This window comes from Monodelphis domestica, chromosome 6 (genome assembly GCF_027887165.1).
Source record: "Monodelphis domestica isolate mMonDom1 chromosome 6, mMonDom1.pri, whole genome shotgun sequence".
In the NCBI taxonomy this organism is placed as follows: domain Eukaryota; kingdom Metazoa; phylum Chordata; class Mammalia; order Didelphimorphia; family Didelphidae; genus Monodelphis; species Monodelphis domestica.
The window spans coordinates 297,854,038-297,876,525 of record NC_077232.1 but is presented as its reverse complement, the minus strand read 5'-3'; the positions used below and the strand labels follow the sequence as shown (position 1 = coordinate 297,876,525).

Genomic DNA, 22,488 nt, shown 5'->3' with positions numbered 1-22,488 from the left:
ACCAAGCTCCATCTTTAACTTCCTCCCTCTCTATCTCTCTCTCTCTCACCTGGGACCTGGCCTCTGGCCAGGCACCTTTCTTTTCCAATGCTAATACCTAGCTCTTTCTAATTCATTCTATTATCCACACTTTATTCTCTCTCAGCCTTAAGGTTTGTGCTTGGTCAAGGAACCTAGGCTAATTCTCTCAGCTAAGTTCTATCATGTCTCTGACCTGTGTGGTGTAATTTTGGACTACTGGATGATTCGTGCCTTTGAGATGTCCAGCTGTTGGAGTTGTGCTGTGGGATCCATTGATATCAATACAGCCTGGTTTCTGACTCATTTCTGCCATCTCCTGGCTCCGTCACCCCCCCCACAGAATCCAATCTACTATCCTTTCTCTCTCTCTCCTTGAGGCATTCACAAGCGAGTGTCTCAATATAGGACACTTGTACAAAGACTGCTGCTTTAGGAATCAGGTTAGGAGACAATTAAGTAAGGGGTATAATAGAAACAATAACTGTAATAGTAATAATTATAAAAATAATAGATGGAATGCAAATAATAACAATAATCAAACTAGGTATACCAATCAATGCCAAAATGCCTGTTGCCAGGGACAATAAGCACCTGATTTAAATACTATGCAGTCTTGGGTAAATGCTGGAGCAAGGCCTAAATATAGTCAGGTTGTAAAGGGTAACCAGAGTAAGAATAGTGTCTTATGAAGGTTTGCTCAGGGAACACATAAGAATGAATCAAGGAATGAGTGTGATATAAATGCAAATGAGATGAGGATAAATGAAAATGGGATTAATTAAAATAAAATACATGATGATACAAATGAATTTATTGAATCAAAGGAGGATATGGTTGGTGTAAATAATTGTACAGAGAAAGAACATTGTAATATAAATTTAATAGACAATCCTAATGAATGTATGATAAGAGAAATTAGTGAAGAATATAACCTAAATAATAATAAGGAAATTGTAAATGGGAACAATGATACTAAGATGGAGAATTTAAGGACCAATGAAAGTAATATAAAAGCTGATGATGCAAAATCCTGGGAAAGTCATGCAATTCATGCAGATGTTGACTTGGATGGACAGGAAATGTCTGAGCTTTGTATGAATGTTACAGTGCTTGCATCAATTCTTGAAACCTTCCAACCCCCAAATAGCACTGAACCCTATGTTTCTGTAACTATAGGGGATCAGATATATGATCTTTTGGTGGATCCTGGAGCCAGTAAATCAGTTTTGCAAGTCTTCCTAAAGATTGTAAAGTTGTTGGTACTACGGAAGTGATTGGAGCTACTGGAAAACCAGAGAGAGTAGCTAAATTACAACCTAAAATAGTTACTCTTGGACCATTAAGTGTGGAACACGCATTTCTATGTATGCCTGGATGCCCAATGAACCTTCTTGGGAGGGACTTGATTTGTAAATTACAAGCAACGATTCAATGTACTGACACTGGGGATATATCATTACAACTCCCAGAAGAATCTCTGAAAGCCTTTCCATTGCTATTCTTAGATTCAGTCAGTGCAGAGAATGAGTTGAATTCCATATATCCTATTCCTGAGGATATACCAGATATATATATATATATATATATATGTATGTATGTATGTATATCCAGAGGATATACAGAAGGTTTATGGGAAGTCTTCCACAGACATTGGCCTATTGAAATCAGCTGATTCAGTAATAGTGAGAACCAAGGAAGGACCAGTTCCTTGTGTTTCTCAATATCCTTTGAGTAAAGAAGCTATAGACAGAATAAGACCGATTATTGAGTCCCTATTTCAACAAGAGATAATAATACCGTGTTTTTCAAATTACAATACTCCCATACTGCCAATAAAGAAACAAAATATCAACCAAGATGGCAAAGTTGTCTATAGATTCATACTGGATTTAAGAGCTATAAATGATCATGTAATTAAGACTCTCCAGTAGTACCAAGTCCACCTACTATAATATCATCCATTCCAAGTCAAGCAAGATATTTCACTGTGATAGATTTATGTTCAGCATTTTTCTCAATACCAATTCACGATTCTCAAAAGATATTTATGTTCACGTTGTACAGCACCCAGTGGATGTTCACTCGTCTTCCACAGGGATTCTGTGACAGCCCGAGCTAATTCTCTCAAATTTTGAACAGAGACCTTAAAACAATATCATTAAAGAAAAGTAAAATAGAGCATTTTGTAGATGATATCCTCCTAGCATCTCCATCTGCTAAAGTGTGTTTGAGAGATAGCAAGATTCTTTTGATTGAATTATATGAATGTGGACATAAAATCTCTAAAGCAAAACTTTAGTGGGTTTTGCAACGTGTTGAATATCTTGGTTTTGTATTGTCAGAGGGTTCCAGAAGTATCACTAAGAAAAGAATAGCTGATATCCAGAAACTGAGTGCACCTAAGACCAAGAAGCAACTCAGGGCTATTCATGGGACAACTGGTTTTTGTAGGCAATGGATACCTGCATATAGTGAAATTACTAAATTTTTAACAGATCTAACTAGGAATAGAGAACCAGAACCTCTGAAACTCAAACCTGAACATCTGCAAGCATTGAGTAAGCTTAAGGAAGCAATTTTATCTTTACCAGCTCTTGGAATCCCAGACTATACTAAACCTTTTCAATTATTTGTGCATGAGACCCAAGGTCTGGTGTATTGGCACAGACTTTAGGACAAAGTTATCATCCAATTAGATACTATAGTTGTCAGATAGATCCAATTGATGCAGGTACCGTTCCTTGTTTAAGGGGTGTAGCTGCTGCAGCTGTGTTAGTTCAAAAGTCATCAGAATTAGTTTTGGGTTGTCCATTGATGGTATTCTGTTCACATCAAATAGAAATGTTAATGAGGAAATTTCATAATCAAGCATATTCAGACCAACAAATATCTAAGTAGGAAATTATACTTCTAGGTAGTGAAAACATCACGTTGAAAAGGTGTAGTATATTAAACCCAGCTACACTTCTTCCTGATTTGCCAAAGAACAGTGAACCATTACATGAATGCTTAGAAGTAGTAAATCTAGTGGATATGCCAAGGATGGATTTAAAAGATATTTCGATCAAAAATCCAGATTTGGTTTTATTCACAGATGGATCTTCATATTTGTGTAATGGAATTAGATATGCAGGTGCTACAGTTGTCACAGAATTTGAGATGCTGTAGTATGGATCGTTACCTTAGCACTCAAACCACAGAGTTAATCGCTTTAAAGCAAGCATTTCTTCTGGCAGCTGGTAAAAGTGCAAACATTTACACAGACTCTCATCATGCTTTTTCTGTTTGTCATGCTACAGGAAAGATCTGGAAACAATGAGGTTTTATTACTGTATTGGGAAAACCAATTGCTCATGCAGAAATAATAACTGAGTTGTTGGATGCTATCCAGAAGCCTAAACAGCTAGCGGTAATCCATTGTAGAAGTCATATTAATAGAAAAGATTCTGTTTCTAAAGGAAATCATAGAGCTGACATAACAGCAAAATTTGCAGCCAGAAATGCTCCAGTGTATATTATTAACTTATCAACTATAGAATCTGATGATCTAGAAAAAGCTTATGTAGACTCAAAAATACAAAAATGGAAAAAGAAGTTTTGAGCTAGAAAAGAACATGGTATAGGGTTAACCAATATAGGAAAGCTGCCTTTGTCAAAAGACCTATATACCTATTTGTGTCAAGCCATTTACACCAAAGGTCATTTTGGGAGTCAGACTGTAATTGACACCATAATGAGGCAATGGGTTGCTCCTGGAATAAGTACTGTAGCAAATAAGATCTGCTCAAGCTGTTTTGTTTGCCAAAAATTCAATCAAGGAGCATTCAGACAGAAAGGTTTAGGTGGTAGACCTTTAGCATATTGTCCATTTGAGAGCCTGCAGATTGAGTACATCAGCATGCCAAAAGCTGGAAGACACAAGTTTTGCTTAGTAATTGTTGATAGATTGACCAAATGGCCTAAAGCTTTTCCATCAAACACAAATACAGCTTGCTTTGTGGTGAAAGTGTTGATTAAGGAAATTGTACCTAGATTTGGAGTACCATTAACAATAGACTCTGATAAAGAATCTCATTTCACTCATGACATCCTGAAAAGAGTCTATGAAAATCTAGGAATAACACCAAAATATCATGTGCCTTATCATCCACAAAGTTCAGGCCAAGTTGAGCATATGAATAAGGAAATAAAGACTATGGTAGGGAAGCTCTGTGCTGAAACTCATCTTAAATGGCCAGAGATTCTTCCCATAGCTTTGTTTTACTTATGTATGAGGCCAAGAGCAGATTGCATATATCATCCTATGAAATGCTCTTTGGACATGCTCCACTATAAGCAAAAACTTGTAAGACAGTCTATACATCTCTCTTAGGAGGAGATTGTCAACTTGCTTCTTACTTAAGTGCTTTACAACAAAGACTAAAAGAAATACATGAAATGGGAGTATTAATTCAAACTGGTCCTTTGGATTATTCTCTTCATAGTTATGAACTAGGAGATATGGTATATGTAAAAAAATTTGCTAAAACATCAGCAACACAGGAAAGTTGGTTAGGTCATTACACTATTGTGTTGGTTTCTCCATCTTCAGTAAAAGTTTTGGGTAGAGATTCTCGGTATCATTGTTCACATATAAAATTAGTACATGGAGTAAATAACGAAAATGTACAAATCATTGAAGAAGGAAATGAAGAAGAGATTGCAGAAAGATAGAATCTTCAGTCAAATTGAGTCTGCAGTCAAAAAGATCAGTAAGGAGAGGACCATTCGTGTGGAAGAGGATAGAAGAGGACAATACAGATGAAGAGGAGAATTCAGGAATTAATGGACATTGTTAAAAGACTGAGAACTTGAAAATTTAAAAAACTTTGTAAAATTTGCAATGAAGAGGATTACAGGATGAATGGATTAATGATTTTATACTTTGGGTAATGTATTATAGTATATAATAACATAGCATTTATTCACATACAAACACAAATATATTTACTACTATGGAATGGCAGAAGGACATTCAAGAGGAAGTAGGGGTAAGTATGTTGCATACAACAGTAACATAACCCTTATATAACAGTAACACTGACATTTAAATAGCAAAACAACCTGACATAACAAAAGTAACAACATAATAAAACATAAACATGGTTAGGTTACATTGAATCACTACTTAAATGAGTGAAACAATATATAGTTAGAGTACTAACAGTGTTATGATTAGCTATAGACACGTTATTAACTAACAAAATGTAGTTACATACTTAGATTTAGTTTAGGTATAGAAATTTAGTTAGGAGGAGTAGTTTGAAGTTAGGGAAAATTAAGAAAAATATATGAAAATTAGATACTAACTTGCACTGCATCATAAATTAAACAACATGACATCATATATCAAACATATGTAAATATATGTAAATAGAGTGTATAATAGGATTGTAAATTAATTGTATTATAGTGTATGTAGATACGTAAACTATGTGTAAATATGAAGTATATATGTGCATATGTATAGCATACATGTATATATTATATGTGTGTACTATATATGTAAATTATGTACATAGCTCACTGTTACATGTATTTGCATAAGTGAGTTTATTGTTTGGTTTAATTTTCATTGTAAAACTTATGCAATGTGGTGTTTATTGTGATTTACAAGATTTTTCCTCTAAGTTTGATGTTAATGTACTGCAATACTAGTACATTGTTCTGTTTTAGCTGATAAGAGCATTTGAAGTTTGATATTTGCATGGAAGTTATGTTCATCTGTTTGATGTTATTTGCTGTTCTGATTTGGCTTCTGCTTGACTTTTGTACTTGTTCATTATTTACTTTGTTTTCCTTTTCCTTTTCCCTTGTTACAATTCCTTAGAATAGGCTAGTATAAGTTAGAGAAAGACAGTTGAGGGTAGGTTGTTTGTTATTTTGGATAGATTTCTTAGTTTAGGTAACTGGTAAGTATTTTAGATTGTGCACACATTCAAAAATCATGTTCCTAACACGATTTTTGATTTCTGCAATAGGGGGGAATTGTGATAAAGTATGGAAAGGTTTGCAATTTGCAAAACTGTGCAAGAACTGAAAAGTGCAAACCTAGGTATGATTGACAGTGGCATGTGACCAAAGATCACATGGGAGCCTGAGTGGCAGGATCTGGGAAGACTCCATCTTGCCCCAACGGACTTTTCTTCTGGTCTCCTGAGGAAGTCAAGAGGAAGGTCTGAAGAGGATTTCCCTGTGATGAACTGAGGAAGGGTTCCTGTATCTAGCTGCTGGCAGCATTCATTCTCACTTGGACATCAGGACTTGCTTGAACATCTAACAACCAAAGATCCTGGCTCTAACTGGTTTTTTGGACCCCTGCTGAGTAAGATTTGGGAACCTGGTTAAGTTTTAGTTTAGTAACCTAGTTAGCATAGTTAGTTAGTTTTTTGAATAAGAATAAGCATAAGTAAATCCCTAAGCCCTTATTCCTTTCCCTTCCAAAACAATAAAGTAGATTTTTTAATGTTTTTTCCTCTTGTGTTTCCCTTATCCAAAATCCTATCATAACACCCAGTGGAATTAATTGTCAGATCTGAGAATGGGGAGGGAAGAGGGGAGGGAAAGAAAATGTATCATGTAAACATGAAAAGACATCTAAAAATAAAACTTTAAAAATAAATAAAATTAAATAGAGCAGAAAAATTAATAAGTAATTTTTTAAAATTTTAAAAATACTTCTTTTGGGAGGAGAATAACAAAGTATACTGAATTTGGGCTATCTAGTCACTTGTGCCATTCTCCTTCCTGTGCTGTCAAGAGCAGTTGAAGGCCTGAAATAAGGGAGTGACACTGTGGCCCCCCCACACTATTCTTAATGAAATGAATTCCCAGTAACTATCCAAGAGTCAATCAACAAGCATTCATTAAGTGGACAGCAAGCAAGTACTTGGAAGTATGGGTTCTTTCTTTTTTTCTACTTCTGTTAAGTGGGAAAGAAAAATAAGTACTGGCCACAATCCAGTCCTTAGCAACATACCCAGAGGACTGCTAATGCAGATTCCGACATGGAAGAGGCTGAAGAGAGTTGGGCTGACAGCTAATGGACATGCCTTAGAGAAATTTTTGGAACATGCATTAAATTCTGTAATTAGGTTGGTCTGCTAAGCATGTGGCTATTATTGCTGAACTGGTAGTTAAACCTACCTCAGTCTCTTTTTTTCTCCCTTTTTTTCTGTCTTGGTATCAATTCTAAGACAAAAGACCAGCAAGGCTTAGGCAGTCAGGGTTATGTGACTTACCCAGGATCCTACAGTGAAAAAGTATCTAAGACCAGATTTAAATCTGGATCTTCCCAGTTCCAGTCCTGGAGCTCTGTCCACTGTGATACCTTGCTGCCTCTTCTTCCCCTCTCTTTATCGGGCCCTGTAGGTTTAACTGCTTTGGAAAGGGAAGTACCACCTTGGCCTTCTCTCTAAAAGGCCTCTATATGGCCTCATGCCTTTGCCTCAGCACTTGTTCTTATTTTTAGGTGAAAAAAATCAGTTCAGAAGCCTCAATCCTGTGAGCTCCAAAAGGTCAGGAGAGTGAAACAGTCAGGAGTTAAGGAATCAAGTCCATGTTAGGCTTTGTAGTCAGCTCAGCAACATTTCCCCAAGAATCAAGAACTTGGATCAGTGGTAGCTGAGATCAAATCCCATCCAGCCATGATGCTTCATTTTGGTATGCTTTTAGTGAGATCAGTCCAATGTAGGAATTGATTGGTGGTGGTTGTCCTTCATACTTGTGCATGATCAAAATGTCATTACTGGGTGCTATCTTTTGGCTCAAGCATAAACTGGATTTAAGTGAGGCAGAATTGCACAAAGTTGTCAGCCTCACTCTTCCAGAGTCCTCAAAGACCAGTGGCAAGACAAAAATCAGGACAACTGGTAATGGCTAGGAATGCAGTGGATGATGCTGGTGTCTATGATGTCTGACGAAGCCCTAAGCACTTCATGGGGTTTGCTTCAGCTGCCTTCATTGCTGTTGGAATAAATTGTTCTCATCTGTCCATTCAGCAAAGGGAAGTTTTCATGTATTAGGGGTAAACATCCAACTAATTCACCAATGAGTTTGAGGCCTGTAGGTTGCCTCAACCAGGTTTAGCCTGCCTGCTGAGACAGTTTACCAGAGTGTGGCCACAACCACGGTACCTCCCATGCTAGCTCTGAGCCAACTCTCCAAGAGACTGAAGGGATATAAGGGAAAATGGGATCCTGAGGTGTTGAAGGGAAATATCTATATAATGACTGTAATGGGGGGAGAGAAATGGAGTCTCCCACCACTGAATTCAGGATCAGAGTGTGGTAGAGATGGAATGGAGTCAAGAAATGGAGAGAGGGGATAGATTGGTTTCCCCCTCTCTTTCCCTGGTAAACCCCACTCTGGTTGCCTTCAGAATCACAAGTTACTGTTCCCTCAAAGGCTTGATTGAAATAAAGTCTAGGGCAGACAGCTTCTCCCTCTCTGAGGAGAGAAGTGTAACTTTCCCCCCCCCAACTCCAAGTCTCCCTTCTTGGATAATATGAAGTAGGCACTTGATCTAGTAAACAGTTATTTATTCTAAAGGAACACATGAAAGGTAGGCAAGTGGGTTGTGGGATAAGGTAACAAGAAGGTGGGAAATGGGAAATCCCTAAAGATAACAATTGAACATCTTCTCCCCAAAATCCTACAGGGTCAGGCTTTGCCTGCCTGACCCTCTGGAGTCAATTGTGAGAGCTGTCCTGATTCCTAGCTGTCCTAGCTATGATATCAGGTTCAAGACTGTCTAGAGGGATTGAGAGGAAATCTTCTTGTGGTGAATAGCTTTCTGGCAAAGTCCTATTCACTCTGGTTTGTCTTCACTGGTTACTGGGGTCAGGCTTCACAGAAGGATGCTCTAGGCTCAGAGGTTCACTCAGATCAACCTCCCTGGTGGGCTGTTTGGATCTTCTCAGTTCCTCTGTTTTCTTCTCTGGAATTCTCTCTCCTTCCTGCCCTTTCTCCACTTGAGATGGTCTTCCAGCATAAGTCTGCTTTCCTATTTTACATGATCCAGAGAGTTTTTGTTGCTAGCCCACCCCTAGCCCTGTATAGTTGCATTTAGAATTCTGTTCTTGCCATGTCTTTTGAAGCTTCCTCGAACCCGCGAGAAGCCTCAAGATAGGAAGATAGAGGAAGGATAGAAGTTCTATATGTCGCGAGGGGGGTGGCAGAGCCAAATTAGAGATATGAGGTGGCAGGAATGAGTCAGAAATCCAGGCCTTATTAATTATCAAGGATCCACAGCAATAACTCCGATCAGTGGACTACTCAGAAGGCTTATACCCGTCCAGTGATCCAAATTTAATACCACACAGGTCGGAGACATGATAGAGAAAACAAAGTGCCTGGACGAAGGCCAGGTCCCAGGTGGGAGAGGTAGATCAGGAAAGGAATCAAAGATGGAGCTTGGCCAGAGGCCAAACTCCAGCAAGGACAGGCATCAGTGAGAGCTGAGATCCAGGTGAGGAAGAGAGAGAAGAGAGGGCGGAGCTTGCTGCACCCTGTATTTAATCTCTTTGATATGCAAATATACACAATACATAGGGATGATTATCATTGGTTAATGACAAGGTATAGGTGTGGTTTCTCTTAGCCAGGTGAGCACAAAGAAACCTGTTTTCCCACCTAACCTAGGGGAAGCTGGGGTCAAGGGTCAGAGGCTTTCCTAGCCATGCGCAAGACTGAGCATGCTCAGAGCATGCTCTCTTCTAAGACACTCTGTACACACTATTTCCCTTGCCCATAGCTATGGGTGGACTGCTACATCTTTCAAGTAAATAACTTTGTAAAATCTCATTAATGTTAAATGACTAAATGGAATCATGACTCCAGTCATCTTTAACTTAAATTGAGGGGAACCACATTAAAATGAAGATTCAAGGTGCTAACATTAGAGAATAAAGACCCCTATGCCTCAGGGGTACTCCTAAAATGCTGAGGGGGAGATATCAACAACCTCCCTCCAGGAGGGTGAATCAAGGACATACTTTTATCCCCAGTACATAGTCCAGTACCTCATAAGGGTTAAATTAGGAGTTTTCACAAAATAAAAGAAAAGCTTTTAATAACTAAAGCTTTAATGAGAATATAATAGAGTTGTAAATTAATATTATACCTTTAAGCCAGAGAAAAGAAAACTTCTAGCAGCTTTTAACAATTAACAATTTAGTTTAATTAAAATAGAGATAGTAAAAGAATATAGTAAAATGAATATAGTAAAGGAAAAAATGTAGGAAAGAGGTAAAGAAAATTTCCTAATGTCTATACTAGTTATCCTATAACTAGCTATAATTACTACTTAAAGCTGCCTATATCTACCTATAACTACTGCTAATAACAACCACCCCACAAAGTTCCAACCCAATCCAGCCCAATCAAAAACAACCCATTCAAGTGTTTAATCCAACCCCAATTAGGTCTGTCAACGAAGAGCAGCCACCGCCCAAAAAGTTCAAGAAAGGAAAAAAAATGAACAGCCCCAAACCAAAAGCCCCAAACCCCAAAGTCAAAAAGTCCTCTCAGAAAGCTGAGGCCTGCCTTTATGTTCCAGCAACTAAATGCCAACCACCAACTCACACCCAGAAGCCAACTTCCCAACAACTACCAGCCCTGACTGTCAGCAACTCACAGACTGACCAACTGATGCTGTCTTTTAGACCTTTTTTTTTTCCCTACATTGCCTATCTCTATGGTTTCTACTTCCTGTTAATCCCTACACATCTCTGGTAAGAGGACCTTCAGATCCCCCTTTAAATTAAAAACAGAATAAAGAATTCCTTTTTACAACATGGAACAATAATTATTGTTAGTATTATTACCAGCAATTTCACCACTGGACATATAGCCACAGTAAGTCAAGAGCAGGAATAAACATCCAATGCACACCCAAATATTTATATCATTGGAGCTCTCTTTATGGTACCAAGAACAAAAATCAAAGTGAGTAGGTCATTAATTGGAGAATGGCTGAAAAAAAAACTAGCATATAATAACTAACATTTATATAGCACTATCAGTTTAGCAAATTGCATTATATGTTATCTCATAGGGTCCTCATGACAACCTATGAAGAAAATATAATTATTATCCCTATCTTAGAGATTAAGAAATTGAGGCTTATAGAGGTTATATGATCTGTTCAGTTACATAGCTTTTAAATGTTTTAGGTCAGTTTTGAATGCAGAGCTTTGTTTCTATATTCAGTAATTCTTCACTGTACCACTTGGCTGCCTATGTAAATACAGAATGTAGGATATATAAATATATGCATATATATATATGTGTAATATCTTATAATATATATATAGATAATGTGAATGTATATACTATATGTGTATGTATGTGCATTTGCATTGTACACATACAAATATAATTGATATGGATACATAGAAAATAGAAAAAAAGTTCTTGAGACGAGATATCAAGTAGGAAGAATTCAAAAAAGTCTGGGAAGATTTTCTTGCACTGATGCACAGTAAAATAAGCCAACAAAGCTACAAAAAAGTTATACCACTGTGCATAATGACTACAACAATGTAATGAGGAGTAAAATCAGCACAAGAAAGATAAACTCTGAGCAACTGAAAAATCATTGCAGCACCAGAGAAGAGAAACTGAAATTATCGAAAGACAATCCAATGTTATATTATCAACTCTAATTTTGGCAGACAGACAGCAGACAAAAAACAGACATAGAGAGACAAATATAGTAGAGGAGAAGGAGAAGAGAGAAGTGGAAGGGAGAGGGAGAACTTGGAATGGAAGAAGGAAAAGAAGAGAGCAAAAGAGGGAAAGAAAAAAGGAGAAGAGAAAGAAGGAAGAAGGGATATGACAGGGAGGGAGAGAAAAGTGGAGGAAGAGAGGGGAGAGGAGAGGAAGATACAAGAGAGTGAAGAAAGGAAGGCAGAAGGGGTAGGAAGAAAGAGGGAGTGAGAGAGGAAAAGAGAGAGCAAGATAAGGGAGGTAGAACAAAGAGACAAGAAGAGGAAGGGAAAAAAGAAAAGATGGATGGGGAGAAAGAAGGGGATAAAAGGAAACAAGAAAGGAGAAAAGGAAAGTGGAAGACAAGGAAGAGGAAGAAAGGAGACAGAGCAGAAGAGACAGTCAAATAAAGATGCAGAGATAAGAAAAGGTAAGACAAGTTGAGAAATGAAGAGCAAAAAACAGAAAAGGGAAGAAGGGACTAGAAAATAGGAGTTGGAAGGAAAGAAGAAGGGAGAAAAGAGAATTATAGGAGAGAGGAAGGGAGGAAAGGAAATGAGAAAAAGGAGACAAATTCAAGAAGAGATGAGATAAGAAATAAAGAAGAGAGAAGAAAAGACAAGAGAGAAGGGAAGGAGAGGGGAGAAAAGATCAGAGATAAAGGGAGAGAGATCTAGCTCTAACAGAGGTTTAAATACCTGAAGTCCCTAATCACCAATAGATTATGCCTCCATGTCAAGTATCTGAATCCTTGGACTATCATTTCATCTATTTCCTCCTTCCACCCAGGTCCTCTAGGTACCACCAAGGACATTGACAACATGGAATTTTCAAGCTAGGGTAGGAGACAGACCAGTTATAAAGATTATTCCTGCAATATCAGCAATCTCTGGAATATCTATATGATCTAAAATGTTTCTAAACCAGAGAAAGACAGAATAAGAAAACAAACTAGTACCTATGAGAGGAGAGATTGAGGTGTGACTTTGGGCAAATCATCTAGCACATAGCATATGACTCAACTGAGTGCAGGCATACTGGTTGTTGTTGGGTTTTTTTTGGGGGGGGGGTGTTGCCTTAACTTCATTGAAACAGGCTGAGTCCTCCACTCCTGCCTATGGGGAAATTTTTTTTTTATAATTAAATTCAGGAAGACTTCAATATTCTGGATAGACTGTCTTTAGGGATTACTCTATGAAAAGACAAATTAAAATGGGTGTCATTTTTTTCTACTGGTCTTCCACTAGGTGGAAATATAGATGCAGCTTTGAAGGAGATCATGGAGGACATTGAGGACAACCTCTAATTATCTCCATAATATTACCACACCTGGTCATTTGGCTTGAGCCATGAGTTACAGATGCTACAGTGTCCTAATATTAAAAAAGAAAAATTTTAAGCCAAGGGGTAAGGGAGATGTACATGGTGAGTATGAATAGATTACAATATATTACTAGAACTTTTCAGAAGTAGTAATGAAACAAGTGTCATCAGAGGAATATACAATGGAAAAAATAGACTGGTCTCTGCTCAGTGGACAACTGACATGCTCTAAAGTTATCTATGCAGTCAGAAGAAACCTAGAAAATAGTCCCAGCACAAGATTTATGGGATGGAATGGACAAGAGTCACACAGAACATATTCAGATTTTCCTCTTTGGAGGGAATACCTGAATCAAAAGATTGAAAATCCATCATTATATCTATTTCCCTACCTCCCCTTTTCTTAAATCCTTTGAAATCTATCACCCCCAAATCTAGGGATGCATCTAATGATGCATCTATGACCAGCTGTACTGTTACATTTAGGATGCACTTGACCATCTTTAACTAAGCACTACTATAGAGATATCTTGATTTTGAAATGTGAAAATTAAACCCTAGTTTTCATCTTCCTGTGAGAAAGCATTCATTTTGCTATTAAAGAAAAGTCCTTCTGGTATCCTGTGGTATCATTTCTGCTAAGTTGCTTGAGCTAACATTGTCCTCAATATATGGTTTCCATTTTTAAAGGGACAATCGTTTGTCTTGTTCCTATCCAGCTATCCATTTTAAATGGCTATTTATAAAGATGATTTATCAGGTAATTTGCACAAGACCTAAAAACAATAGCAATAAATACCAGGAAAGGATGGCACTTAAAGGTTTGGGGGCATCTGTCTTTCCTATAAGTTTCCATTTAATTTTTTAAGGTACCTAAGTATAGCTGCTGTGGAGGCTGTTCATCCTTCCTCCTCTCTCAAGAAGTATTGTCCTTGAGCAATGCAAGGTGAAGGACCAGGATGGCTCTCTCTACCACCACCACTATCTAGGGCTCAGAAAAGCCAAGGATGATTTGAACAAATCCATCCAGTTGCCTCACCAAGAATCTTCAAGACTGGAGACAGGATAATTCAGGAGAATTTAGAGCTAGCTCATGAATATGTGGGAAGTGATCCCTTGGGTACAGGACCTTCATGCTCTGAGAAGATGAAAGATATCTTAACTGGGAATTGTTGACAAGTATTCCTTTAAGGAAGGGGAATGTCTGTGTTCCACCCCTTGAAAAAAATTTTGGGAGGTCAAAGAACAACAGAGGCTCTAAACAGAATTGTATCTAGGAAGCTGTGAGAAAACAGGAAGCTCTGGAAGCATTCTCCCTGCAATGGATGGAGAATGCAGCCAATGTCAGAGAAATACATGAGCCTAGCTAGCCTGGCACCCCTGTGTTGAAAAGCACTGATGTCCAAGAGGAATCCGTAGGGCACCTGGTACTTCCTGAGACAGAGGAACTTCAAGGGGGCATGCAGGCTAGGAAAATCAGATAAGAATTCCTTCAGGGCAGGATTAGAAATGATGGGTACTCCACCCATATCTTTGCAAAACCGATAATCATTGATGGGACCTTTTGTTCCAAGAGCTCCACAAAGAGGGCTGTTTGTTTTCTTTGCTCTTCCAATAATACTTTGTAATTTGGGGGAAAGTATTGTCATTTTTAATTCCTTTATGATATCATAAACTGTGTGCCAGAAAGGGAAGCAGATGCCAGTACACTGAGTAATGTCAAAGTGATTTTTCCCAGATGTTTTCATATTTTCTGAGTGGGAGCTTTAAATTACAAAGGTAAAGAATTCTCCCAAATAAGGCTGGACACTTTGTGCTATGAGAACCTCTGACACAAAGACTACAAAAGCAATAAAATTTGGACAGAAAAGTACCAAGAGGCAACTGTCCAAAAAGGCAGAAAGACAGCCTCACAGTTTTGACCCTGGGTTGCCTTTTCACATTAATCCCTTTGACATGTTCTGCACTCAGACAGACTGTCCCACTTGCTGCTCCTCAAATTCAACATGCCATCTCCTACCTCCATACATTTGCATAAATTGCTCTTTCTGCCTTGGATGCCCTCCTTTCTCACATCTGCCACATAATCCTTAGCTTCCTGCAAGACTCTACTCAGGTGTCTCTTCTTTTGCAAACCCCATACCCCAATACTTGATATTCTTTCCTTCATCAAATATATTTCTTTGGTAGAGGTTGTCTCCCTGCCCTCAAAAGACTATAAGCACCTTAAAAACCAGGTCCATTTGTTGGTTTCTATCTTTCTACCCCCAGAGCCCAGCATATTGCTTGGTACATAGGAGACACAAGAAAAAGTGAATGTTGGCTATGAATCATCCTAAGTGATGATTGCTATCATGACTGACATGAAGTAGCCCCAGTCACTCAGATTTCTATCTCATTTGCTAGAAGCATCTACAGGTGGGTGGGATTATTGTGATGCTTACAATGGCTTGTGTTACATCCTAATACCAAAGAATATTCTAACAGAGATTTTCCTTGGAGTTTTAAATGTCTATCACTTTGCAAAATAGCTCTTTCCCTATGCTCAGCATGAGCATTCTGGTTCCAACTACATTTTTGCCAGACCTCTCAATTAAAAAAAAAAAAAGTTTTTTTTTCAGTAAAAGTCTCTCCCTTCCCCAACACATGTGATTTTCACTGGTATAGGGAACTTACATTGTGGAAATTCCCTTCACTAACACTGATAATCAACTCATCTATAGCACCAAAAGTTTAAGTGACTTACTCAGGGTCCCATCCCCAGTATGTATCTAAGAATAGATTTGAATCTGACTATATGGATGGACTTCTATCCACTACATCAGGCCACTTCTCAGGTATATAATGAGCATAAATGTTTAAAAAGTTCTTAAGGTTTTTCCATTGAAAATCAGCAAAATCAAACCACTCTATCTGACTGTTCAACACAAAAAAGTGTTTCAGATGCACAGGCTGTGATGACTGGCCGATTATTTTTTAAGGTAAAAGTCACAAACACAGACTTTGTCTTGGGAAATGACTGTGCATTTCTCTCTGTATTTACAAAATTCAGATAATCAAGCTGCTTCTGACCACATTGCTGCTCCTATAATGTCCCTTTTATTAAGAATAATGTTCTTGGACACATGCCGGAAAATTCCTGTAGCACTTCTCCTATTTTCCTAATGCCACAAGGTCAATCCCTGGGATTAGGAAGATGTTAAGGGCATAAGAAAACACTGAGTAGCATGATTCTGCATATGTACATCAAAACACGTAAATATCAAAACAATAAACCTGCACATGTCCCTTCCCCTCCCCCCATGTGACCTAGAACAACATGATCCATCTATTCCAACTGGAGATGTCTCCCACAAAATCATGAGTGATGGGTCTGCATGTAATTTTTACTTTCTCATTGAAAATTTGCTCTTGGGAAGTCTAAACTGCAATGTAGAGCAAGTGGGATTCATTGGAATCAAATGTAAAACATCCAACAAAGCAGCAAAGAGGTAGAGATATATTAGCTGCTTCCATGTAGAAAGAAGGAAACAATAAGGAGTAGGAAAAATTGAAAGGAGTCATTTTTACCATCCATATCAGTGAAGAGTTTTCACAAAGTATGAAGGAGACACCATCAAGAAGCACCAGTCTTTTTTCTTAAACACATTTAACTATTTTGGATTGAAAAGAATGGCTTCTTTTCAAATAGGGGCCTTGATGGACTCTGATGTGGCAGCAACAGAAATCACTTGTTCCCTTCCCATTAAGAACCACCCCTCCACACCCACCTCTCCTTCATCATTCCTAATAAATTATTTCCTGGCTATAAACCTGCAGCAGAAGCAACTCCTCCCTATCCTCTGGATGTTTGGGTTTTTTTTTTTTTTCCCAGTAGTCCAAGACAGCTCTTGGTAGTGGCTAATCACATTGAGCTGAGACCACCATTTGGAAACTGTTGCCAAATTTCCTTCCCCTCTATTTATGTCACAATGAAATCCATGTTTTCCTTAGTTCAGATCACTGCAATTCAACTGCCTTAGTTTTTCCTATGTTCAATGGATCAAACCCATAAAAAAGCATCCCCACTGCTTCGGGACCACCAAAGCAGAAATGCTCCCTTAAAATGCAGGAAAAACTTTTCTTAATTGATTCCTTGGAGCCTTTTGCCAGAGGCACTATCTAAAGAATTGAATTACATCACAGAACTTGGAAGCCCAGCCCAGTGCACCAGAGTTAACTCAGACACCAGGCTCAGTTGTCTCCTAGTGTTGTCTATGTGGTGTATTGGGGAGAGGGAGGGGCAGAGAGATTTCCAGGTCATTTTTACAGCATTTTGCAGTAGATTGTAACTGTGCATTCACTTTGGTCAACAAAAGCTGAGACCAGTTGCTCTAAGAAACCAAAATTTCCTCTTAAAACACAAAAATAAAGCACCATTTACACAGGTTCTAGATATATATTTTTATGTCCAAGGATAATATGAGAAATTTACTTTGAAACATCCAGCTATTCCCTAGCAATCCAAAGCGATGCCTCTTTGAATCTCATCGAGCAGGGGCCACTGACGTCACTGCCAGCAATGGCTGCATCTCCTCCCCACCATTCGTGGTAAATGATTCATAATTGGGTCTTCTTTGAAAATAAGAAAGAAGGCCTTTCTATGAACTAGGCTACTAGTTCCCCCTTTTTTCAATGGTGTCAGGGATATTAAGCAGTCACATTTCCCATTCTAAAATAGGCACCAAGCTGCTGGCCAAGGAGCTGGGCTCAGTGGGAAGGCAGATCCCAACGGGGGATTTTCCACGCTTCGCGTCTATCAGCCCTATTGGGGAATCCCAGCGTCATTCAAATCTCTTCAGCACTACCCTCGGTAAACAGCTCCTGCCTACGTGGTGCAGTCCTTACAGGTCTGGAGGAGCCAACTCCTGTTTTCAGATGAAGAAATGGACAGTGGGGAATTTCCCTGCTGGACAAGTAAAAAGGAAACAATACTAGCTACAAGTGACGGGTACCTCTTTCTTAAAACTGTCTGGAACCACATGCCAAGCGAAAACGTCAAGAACGGGGTTTTTTTTCAATCAATGAGCTCAACTCTATCCTCGAAATTTGTAAAAGATCTGGGAGAAAAAAGATTGTTTCTGAAAGTTGACATTTGTGACAGGATCTTGTCAATTCCCATCTTGTCAGCTGAGAAGAAACGTTCTGGGGATTAGATGGCTAACTCTCCCCACACACACCCCATTCCCCCCAGAATCATAAACAACAAACACACCTTCATACTCAAACCCTCTTGGATAGCAGACACAATAGCTCCAAGGCTTCCCAATTGTAAATTTCCAGCCTTCGAAGAGACAGACAGTCCAAGGAGAGCACTTTCGACTGTAACATGGTAGCTTTGTTTTGGAAACTCCATGACAGCCCAAAGATACCGAAGCTAAATCCTTAGACCTCGTTTGGGTGTGGACCCTTGAAGAACGCATCACTCATGCACACATGAGCATGCATGCACACGCGCACACACACCTCCATTCTAAAGACCAATCCAGGTACCTGGAGACAACCACAAGAGAAAAAAGCTGTGCCCTTCCCTTCTTGATTCCAATTCCAGAAAGTGCCACGATGCCATCAGTCCCCGTCCATGTCCCTCACATAGACCAATTTCCAGCCATCATCCTGACACCTGTAACTCTCATTCTAAGAGTGCAAGAAACCCTGATGCCCTCCCTTTGGAAAAGAACACACACACACACACACACACACACACACACACACACACACACACACACACGAAGACCCAGTCGCAGAATGAGACCCTCCACACTTATGGAGCTCACCCACTCTGGGCATTCCCACTGTCCCTTAACATCAGGTGTTCTCCAATTGAGCAGTCTGGCCCCCAACATCGATCAAACCCAGAAGAAGCCCGGTTCAACGCAGCCCTTCAAATTCCTCTGTAAGAGGCCCACACTCCTGCTGAAGTTGCTGGGCACCTATTTCTCGAACCTGTGCCAGACCTGAGAGAGAATTCATGGGAATGCATCACCCTTCTCTCACGGTGGTACTCCCACCCCCCAACCCTTCCCCAGGCAGCCTATGGCACTCACCACACCGCTCACACAGCAATCGGCCAACTTCCTTCCGGACTTTTCTGCCTGCTGGCAGCGGGGGTGAAGAAGCCTTGAATGCCGAGGGAAGGCCACTGCTGCTACTGCTGCTGTTGGCTTCCGGTTCCATGAAGAAGATGTAGGTGCGGTCCTCTCGCAGCCGCCTCGGTGGAGACGGAGGCTTCGGGTCCCCACAGGACGATGGGGAGGCCAAGCCCCGGGCCGGGCCCAGGCGAACAGTGACCAGCGCGTCACGGCTCAGCCCGCCCGTTTTCGCCGCCCACACGTGGCGCACTCTCACCAGGTAAAGCGCTTCGCCGTCCCCACCGCCACCAGGGCGGGGGCTGGGGCTGAGACTGGGGCTCGAGTGGGGCTTCGTGGGCGACTCCTCCAGCCCTCCGACTACTGCTCTGGCCACCTCGTCCAACAGGGACCCCTCGTCTGGCGGTCGCCGCCGTGGCACCTGGCCCTCGATCACCACGGCGGCACGCTGAACCCGCTCCCGCACGGAGCCAGCGCCCCGCGGCGCCCACCAGCACACTGCGCCCGGGGCCGACGCCCCCGCTGCCAAGGCCGAGGTTCGCAACAGCAGCAGCGGCGGCAACAGCAGCAGCGGCAGCAGTGCCCGCGGACCCCGGCCCAGGGGTAAGGGGGGTGATGGTGGAGGCGGAGATGGAGTGCCAGAGCTCGGCCTTTCCCAGGCCCCGGACCCTGACGCCACCGCCCCCCAGCAGGCAAGCAGGGGCCCGCGCCAGCCCATGGATCGGGCGGGCTGACAAGGGGAGCGCTTCCCTCCCGCCCCCTCGGTCAGTTGCTCGGTCTGTGCTGCACTGGCTATGGGCGCTGCCTCTGCCGCCGCCCCCGCTGCTGACCGCTGCCTGGAGCCGGCTGCTAGCTCCCAGGCCGGCAGATGGGCTCCTTCGTCCTTCCCTAAGGCTGGCTTGCTGGCTCGCTTGCTCGATCGCCTGCACGCTCTTCCCGCACTCCCTACTTCCTTCCCGCTGCTGCCGCTGCTCTCTCCGGCTCTATGGCCCTCTCTCCTCACCCTACCTCTGGTTCTCCTCCTCTTCCTCCTCCTCCTCTTCCTCCTTCTCCTCCTCCTCCTTCTCCTCCTCCTCCTCCACCTCCTTCTCTCCCTCCAACTTGTTCCTTTCCAGTCCTCCTGTTCCGTATGGATGGGGGGCTGGGGGTGGGGGCGTGACTTGTTTGTGGGAGCCGAGGGAAGGGGCGGCGGGCAGGGGCGGGAATCCCAAGTGTTGCTGCCCCAGAGTTGGGATAGGGGGCAGCTGCTGCCGCCGCCGGAGCTGGAGGTGGAGCCGCCGGCTTCTCAGGCTGCTGGCAGTTCCCAAGCCTTTGTGTGAAGGGATGCTGCAGCAAGAGCTTGCGGAGCCTCTCTCACTCTGGGTGGGAGAGAGACAGTGAGACCAGGAGGCGGAGTCGTGGACTGCCTGGGAAATCACCCGAAGGTGCTGGTGCTGCTGCTGCTGGGGGTGGGGGAGGGTGCCCTTGGCAATGGGGACTGCTCTGTGCCCCTCGTTCCAACCTTCACCAGACTTTCTCGAGCATTTTTCTCCGTTACCCCTAAGCCCCGATGACTTGATCTGCCTTGGGTAGTGTTATAAGGAAGAGAGGACCACCTCTCTTGTTAAAACCCTCTTCTTTATAACTCTAGGAAAGCACGGGATATCCTCCCCTCTGGCTACCCCCTTTTAAAATTCAATTTCATCCAATTCTATAAACTTTCATTGAGAGTTTGCCATGTACTCGGCACTCTGAAGTTTCAGAAGGCAAAAGGACATAGTTGCAGAAAACTCCAGAGGAAGAACAGTCTGCAGCTACTAATCTAGGTACTGCAAATGGAGACTCGGAGTTGGAAGAAGAGGAAAGAGGACTGGATTACTTGAGAGTTTTGAAATAGCACCTGTTCAGGTGAGCAGCTATAGCGAGAAAGCTTTTTAACACACTCCTTCCCCTCTTCAACTGGAAGATATTCTGACCTCACGTACAACATCTGCTTTGACTCCCCACGAATTCCTTCTTCTGAAACACCTCACTTGCCACATTGCCCATCCTGTGGGACCTGCTAAAATACCAACTTAACCTGCCAACAATTTCACAGACCTGCAAAAATACCAATTTACCAGCTAACCACCATACAGGCCTGCTAAAATATCATCTACTAGGCTAACTACTACACTTACCATGCTAACATTCCTATATGCCTGCTGAAATCCTAACATCATGCTAACATCATACATTTGCTGAAATACAAGATTAGCAAATACCCACACATACCTGCTTAAATGTCCACCTGCCATACTAAGAACTGAAAACATGTGCTGAAATCCTAGTCTACTGTGCTAACAACTGCAGGTGCTGCAGGCAAGAGAAGACAGGAGGTAACCTTTAAAACCATCCCAGTGACATTTGTAGCATTTTTATCTGACAAATCATTTTCTCCAACTGGAAAGCAAAAACGGTGGCTCCTTTATAGAATGGTCATAGAAGCTGTGTGATGCCTGCTTCATCCAGAGCCCCCAGGGGATTATAGGTATAAGTAACAAAATTGGCACCTCTATCTTCCCAGTATCTTCCCATTAAGCTTTTCAACCACGATAATTCAAGAATGGGAAAATATAGAGATTTTAAAGAGAAAAAGATCTTAAAGAGAAAATTTTAAAGAGAAAACTCTGTTAAATTGAATAAATTCTTTGTGCAAGACTTTTAAATCAGTCCTAAAGAGAGCAGAATAGTTGAGTCCAAGAGTTTGGGCAGATAGATGGTGCAGTGAGTAGAGAACTGGACTTGGAATCAGAAAGCCTCATCTTCCCAAGTTCAAATCTGACTTCAGACACTAGCTTGTGACTTTGAGCAAGTCACTTAACCCTAGGTGCCTCAGTTTCCTCATCCATCAAATGGATTGGAAAAGAAAATGACAAACCAGTCAGTATGTTTGCCAAGAAAACCCAAAGGGGATCACAAAGGTTGGACACAACTGAAACTGAAACTGAATTGAGAGTGGTACTGTCGTCTTTGGGACATCACTACAATAATCTAACTGGTTCTAGAAAGACCTTATGTCAGGCTACTCTAAAAATTTGTGTTTAATTTCTTTGATTTAAAATCAGTCAGAAAAAGAAATCAGAACCCTGCTGCTTGGCATCACATGACTGCCTAGAAACCATACCAGTGCTTCCTCAGAATCTAGTCATAAAGAACCTCTTACTCTGAGAGTGTTGTCTCCATTGTTCCTACTTTCTTGTTCTTCAAAATACTGTGCTTTAAATTGTTTATAGTACTACCCCACCCC

At 41.1% G+C, this 22,488-nt stretch overlaps 1 protein-coding gene across 2 annotated transcripts in view; it reads right to left on the bottom strand.

Annotated features, from left to right (window-relative positions):
* Positions 1-20,558, bottom strand: part of NRG1 (neuregulin 1) — a 1,154,913-nt gene extending 1,134,355 nt beyond the window's left edge. Inside the window, exon 1 of one of the 2 annotated variants that reach the window (XM_007495561.2) lies at positions 19,179-20,558. In XM_007495561.2, coding sequence (XP_007495623.2) covers positions 19,179-19,938 — 760 coding nt within the window. In that variant the 5' untranslated portion in view covers positions 19,939-20,558. The remainder of the gene's footprint in view (positions 1-19,178) is intronic. The other variant, XM_056803721.1, reaches the window with a different exon arrangement.
* Between the last annotated feature and the right edge of the window lie 1,930 nt (positions 20,559-22,488).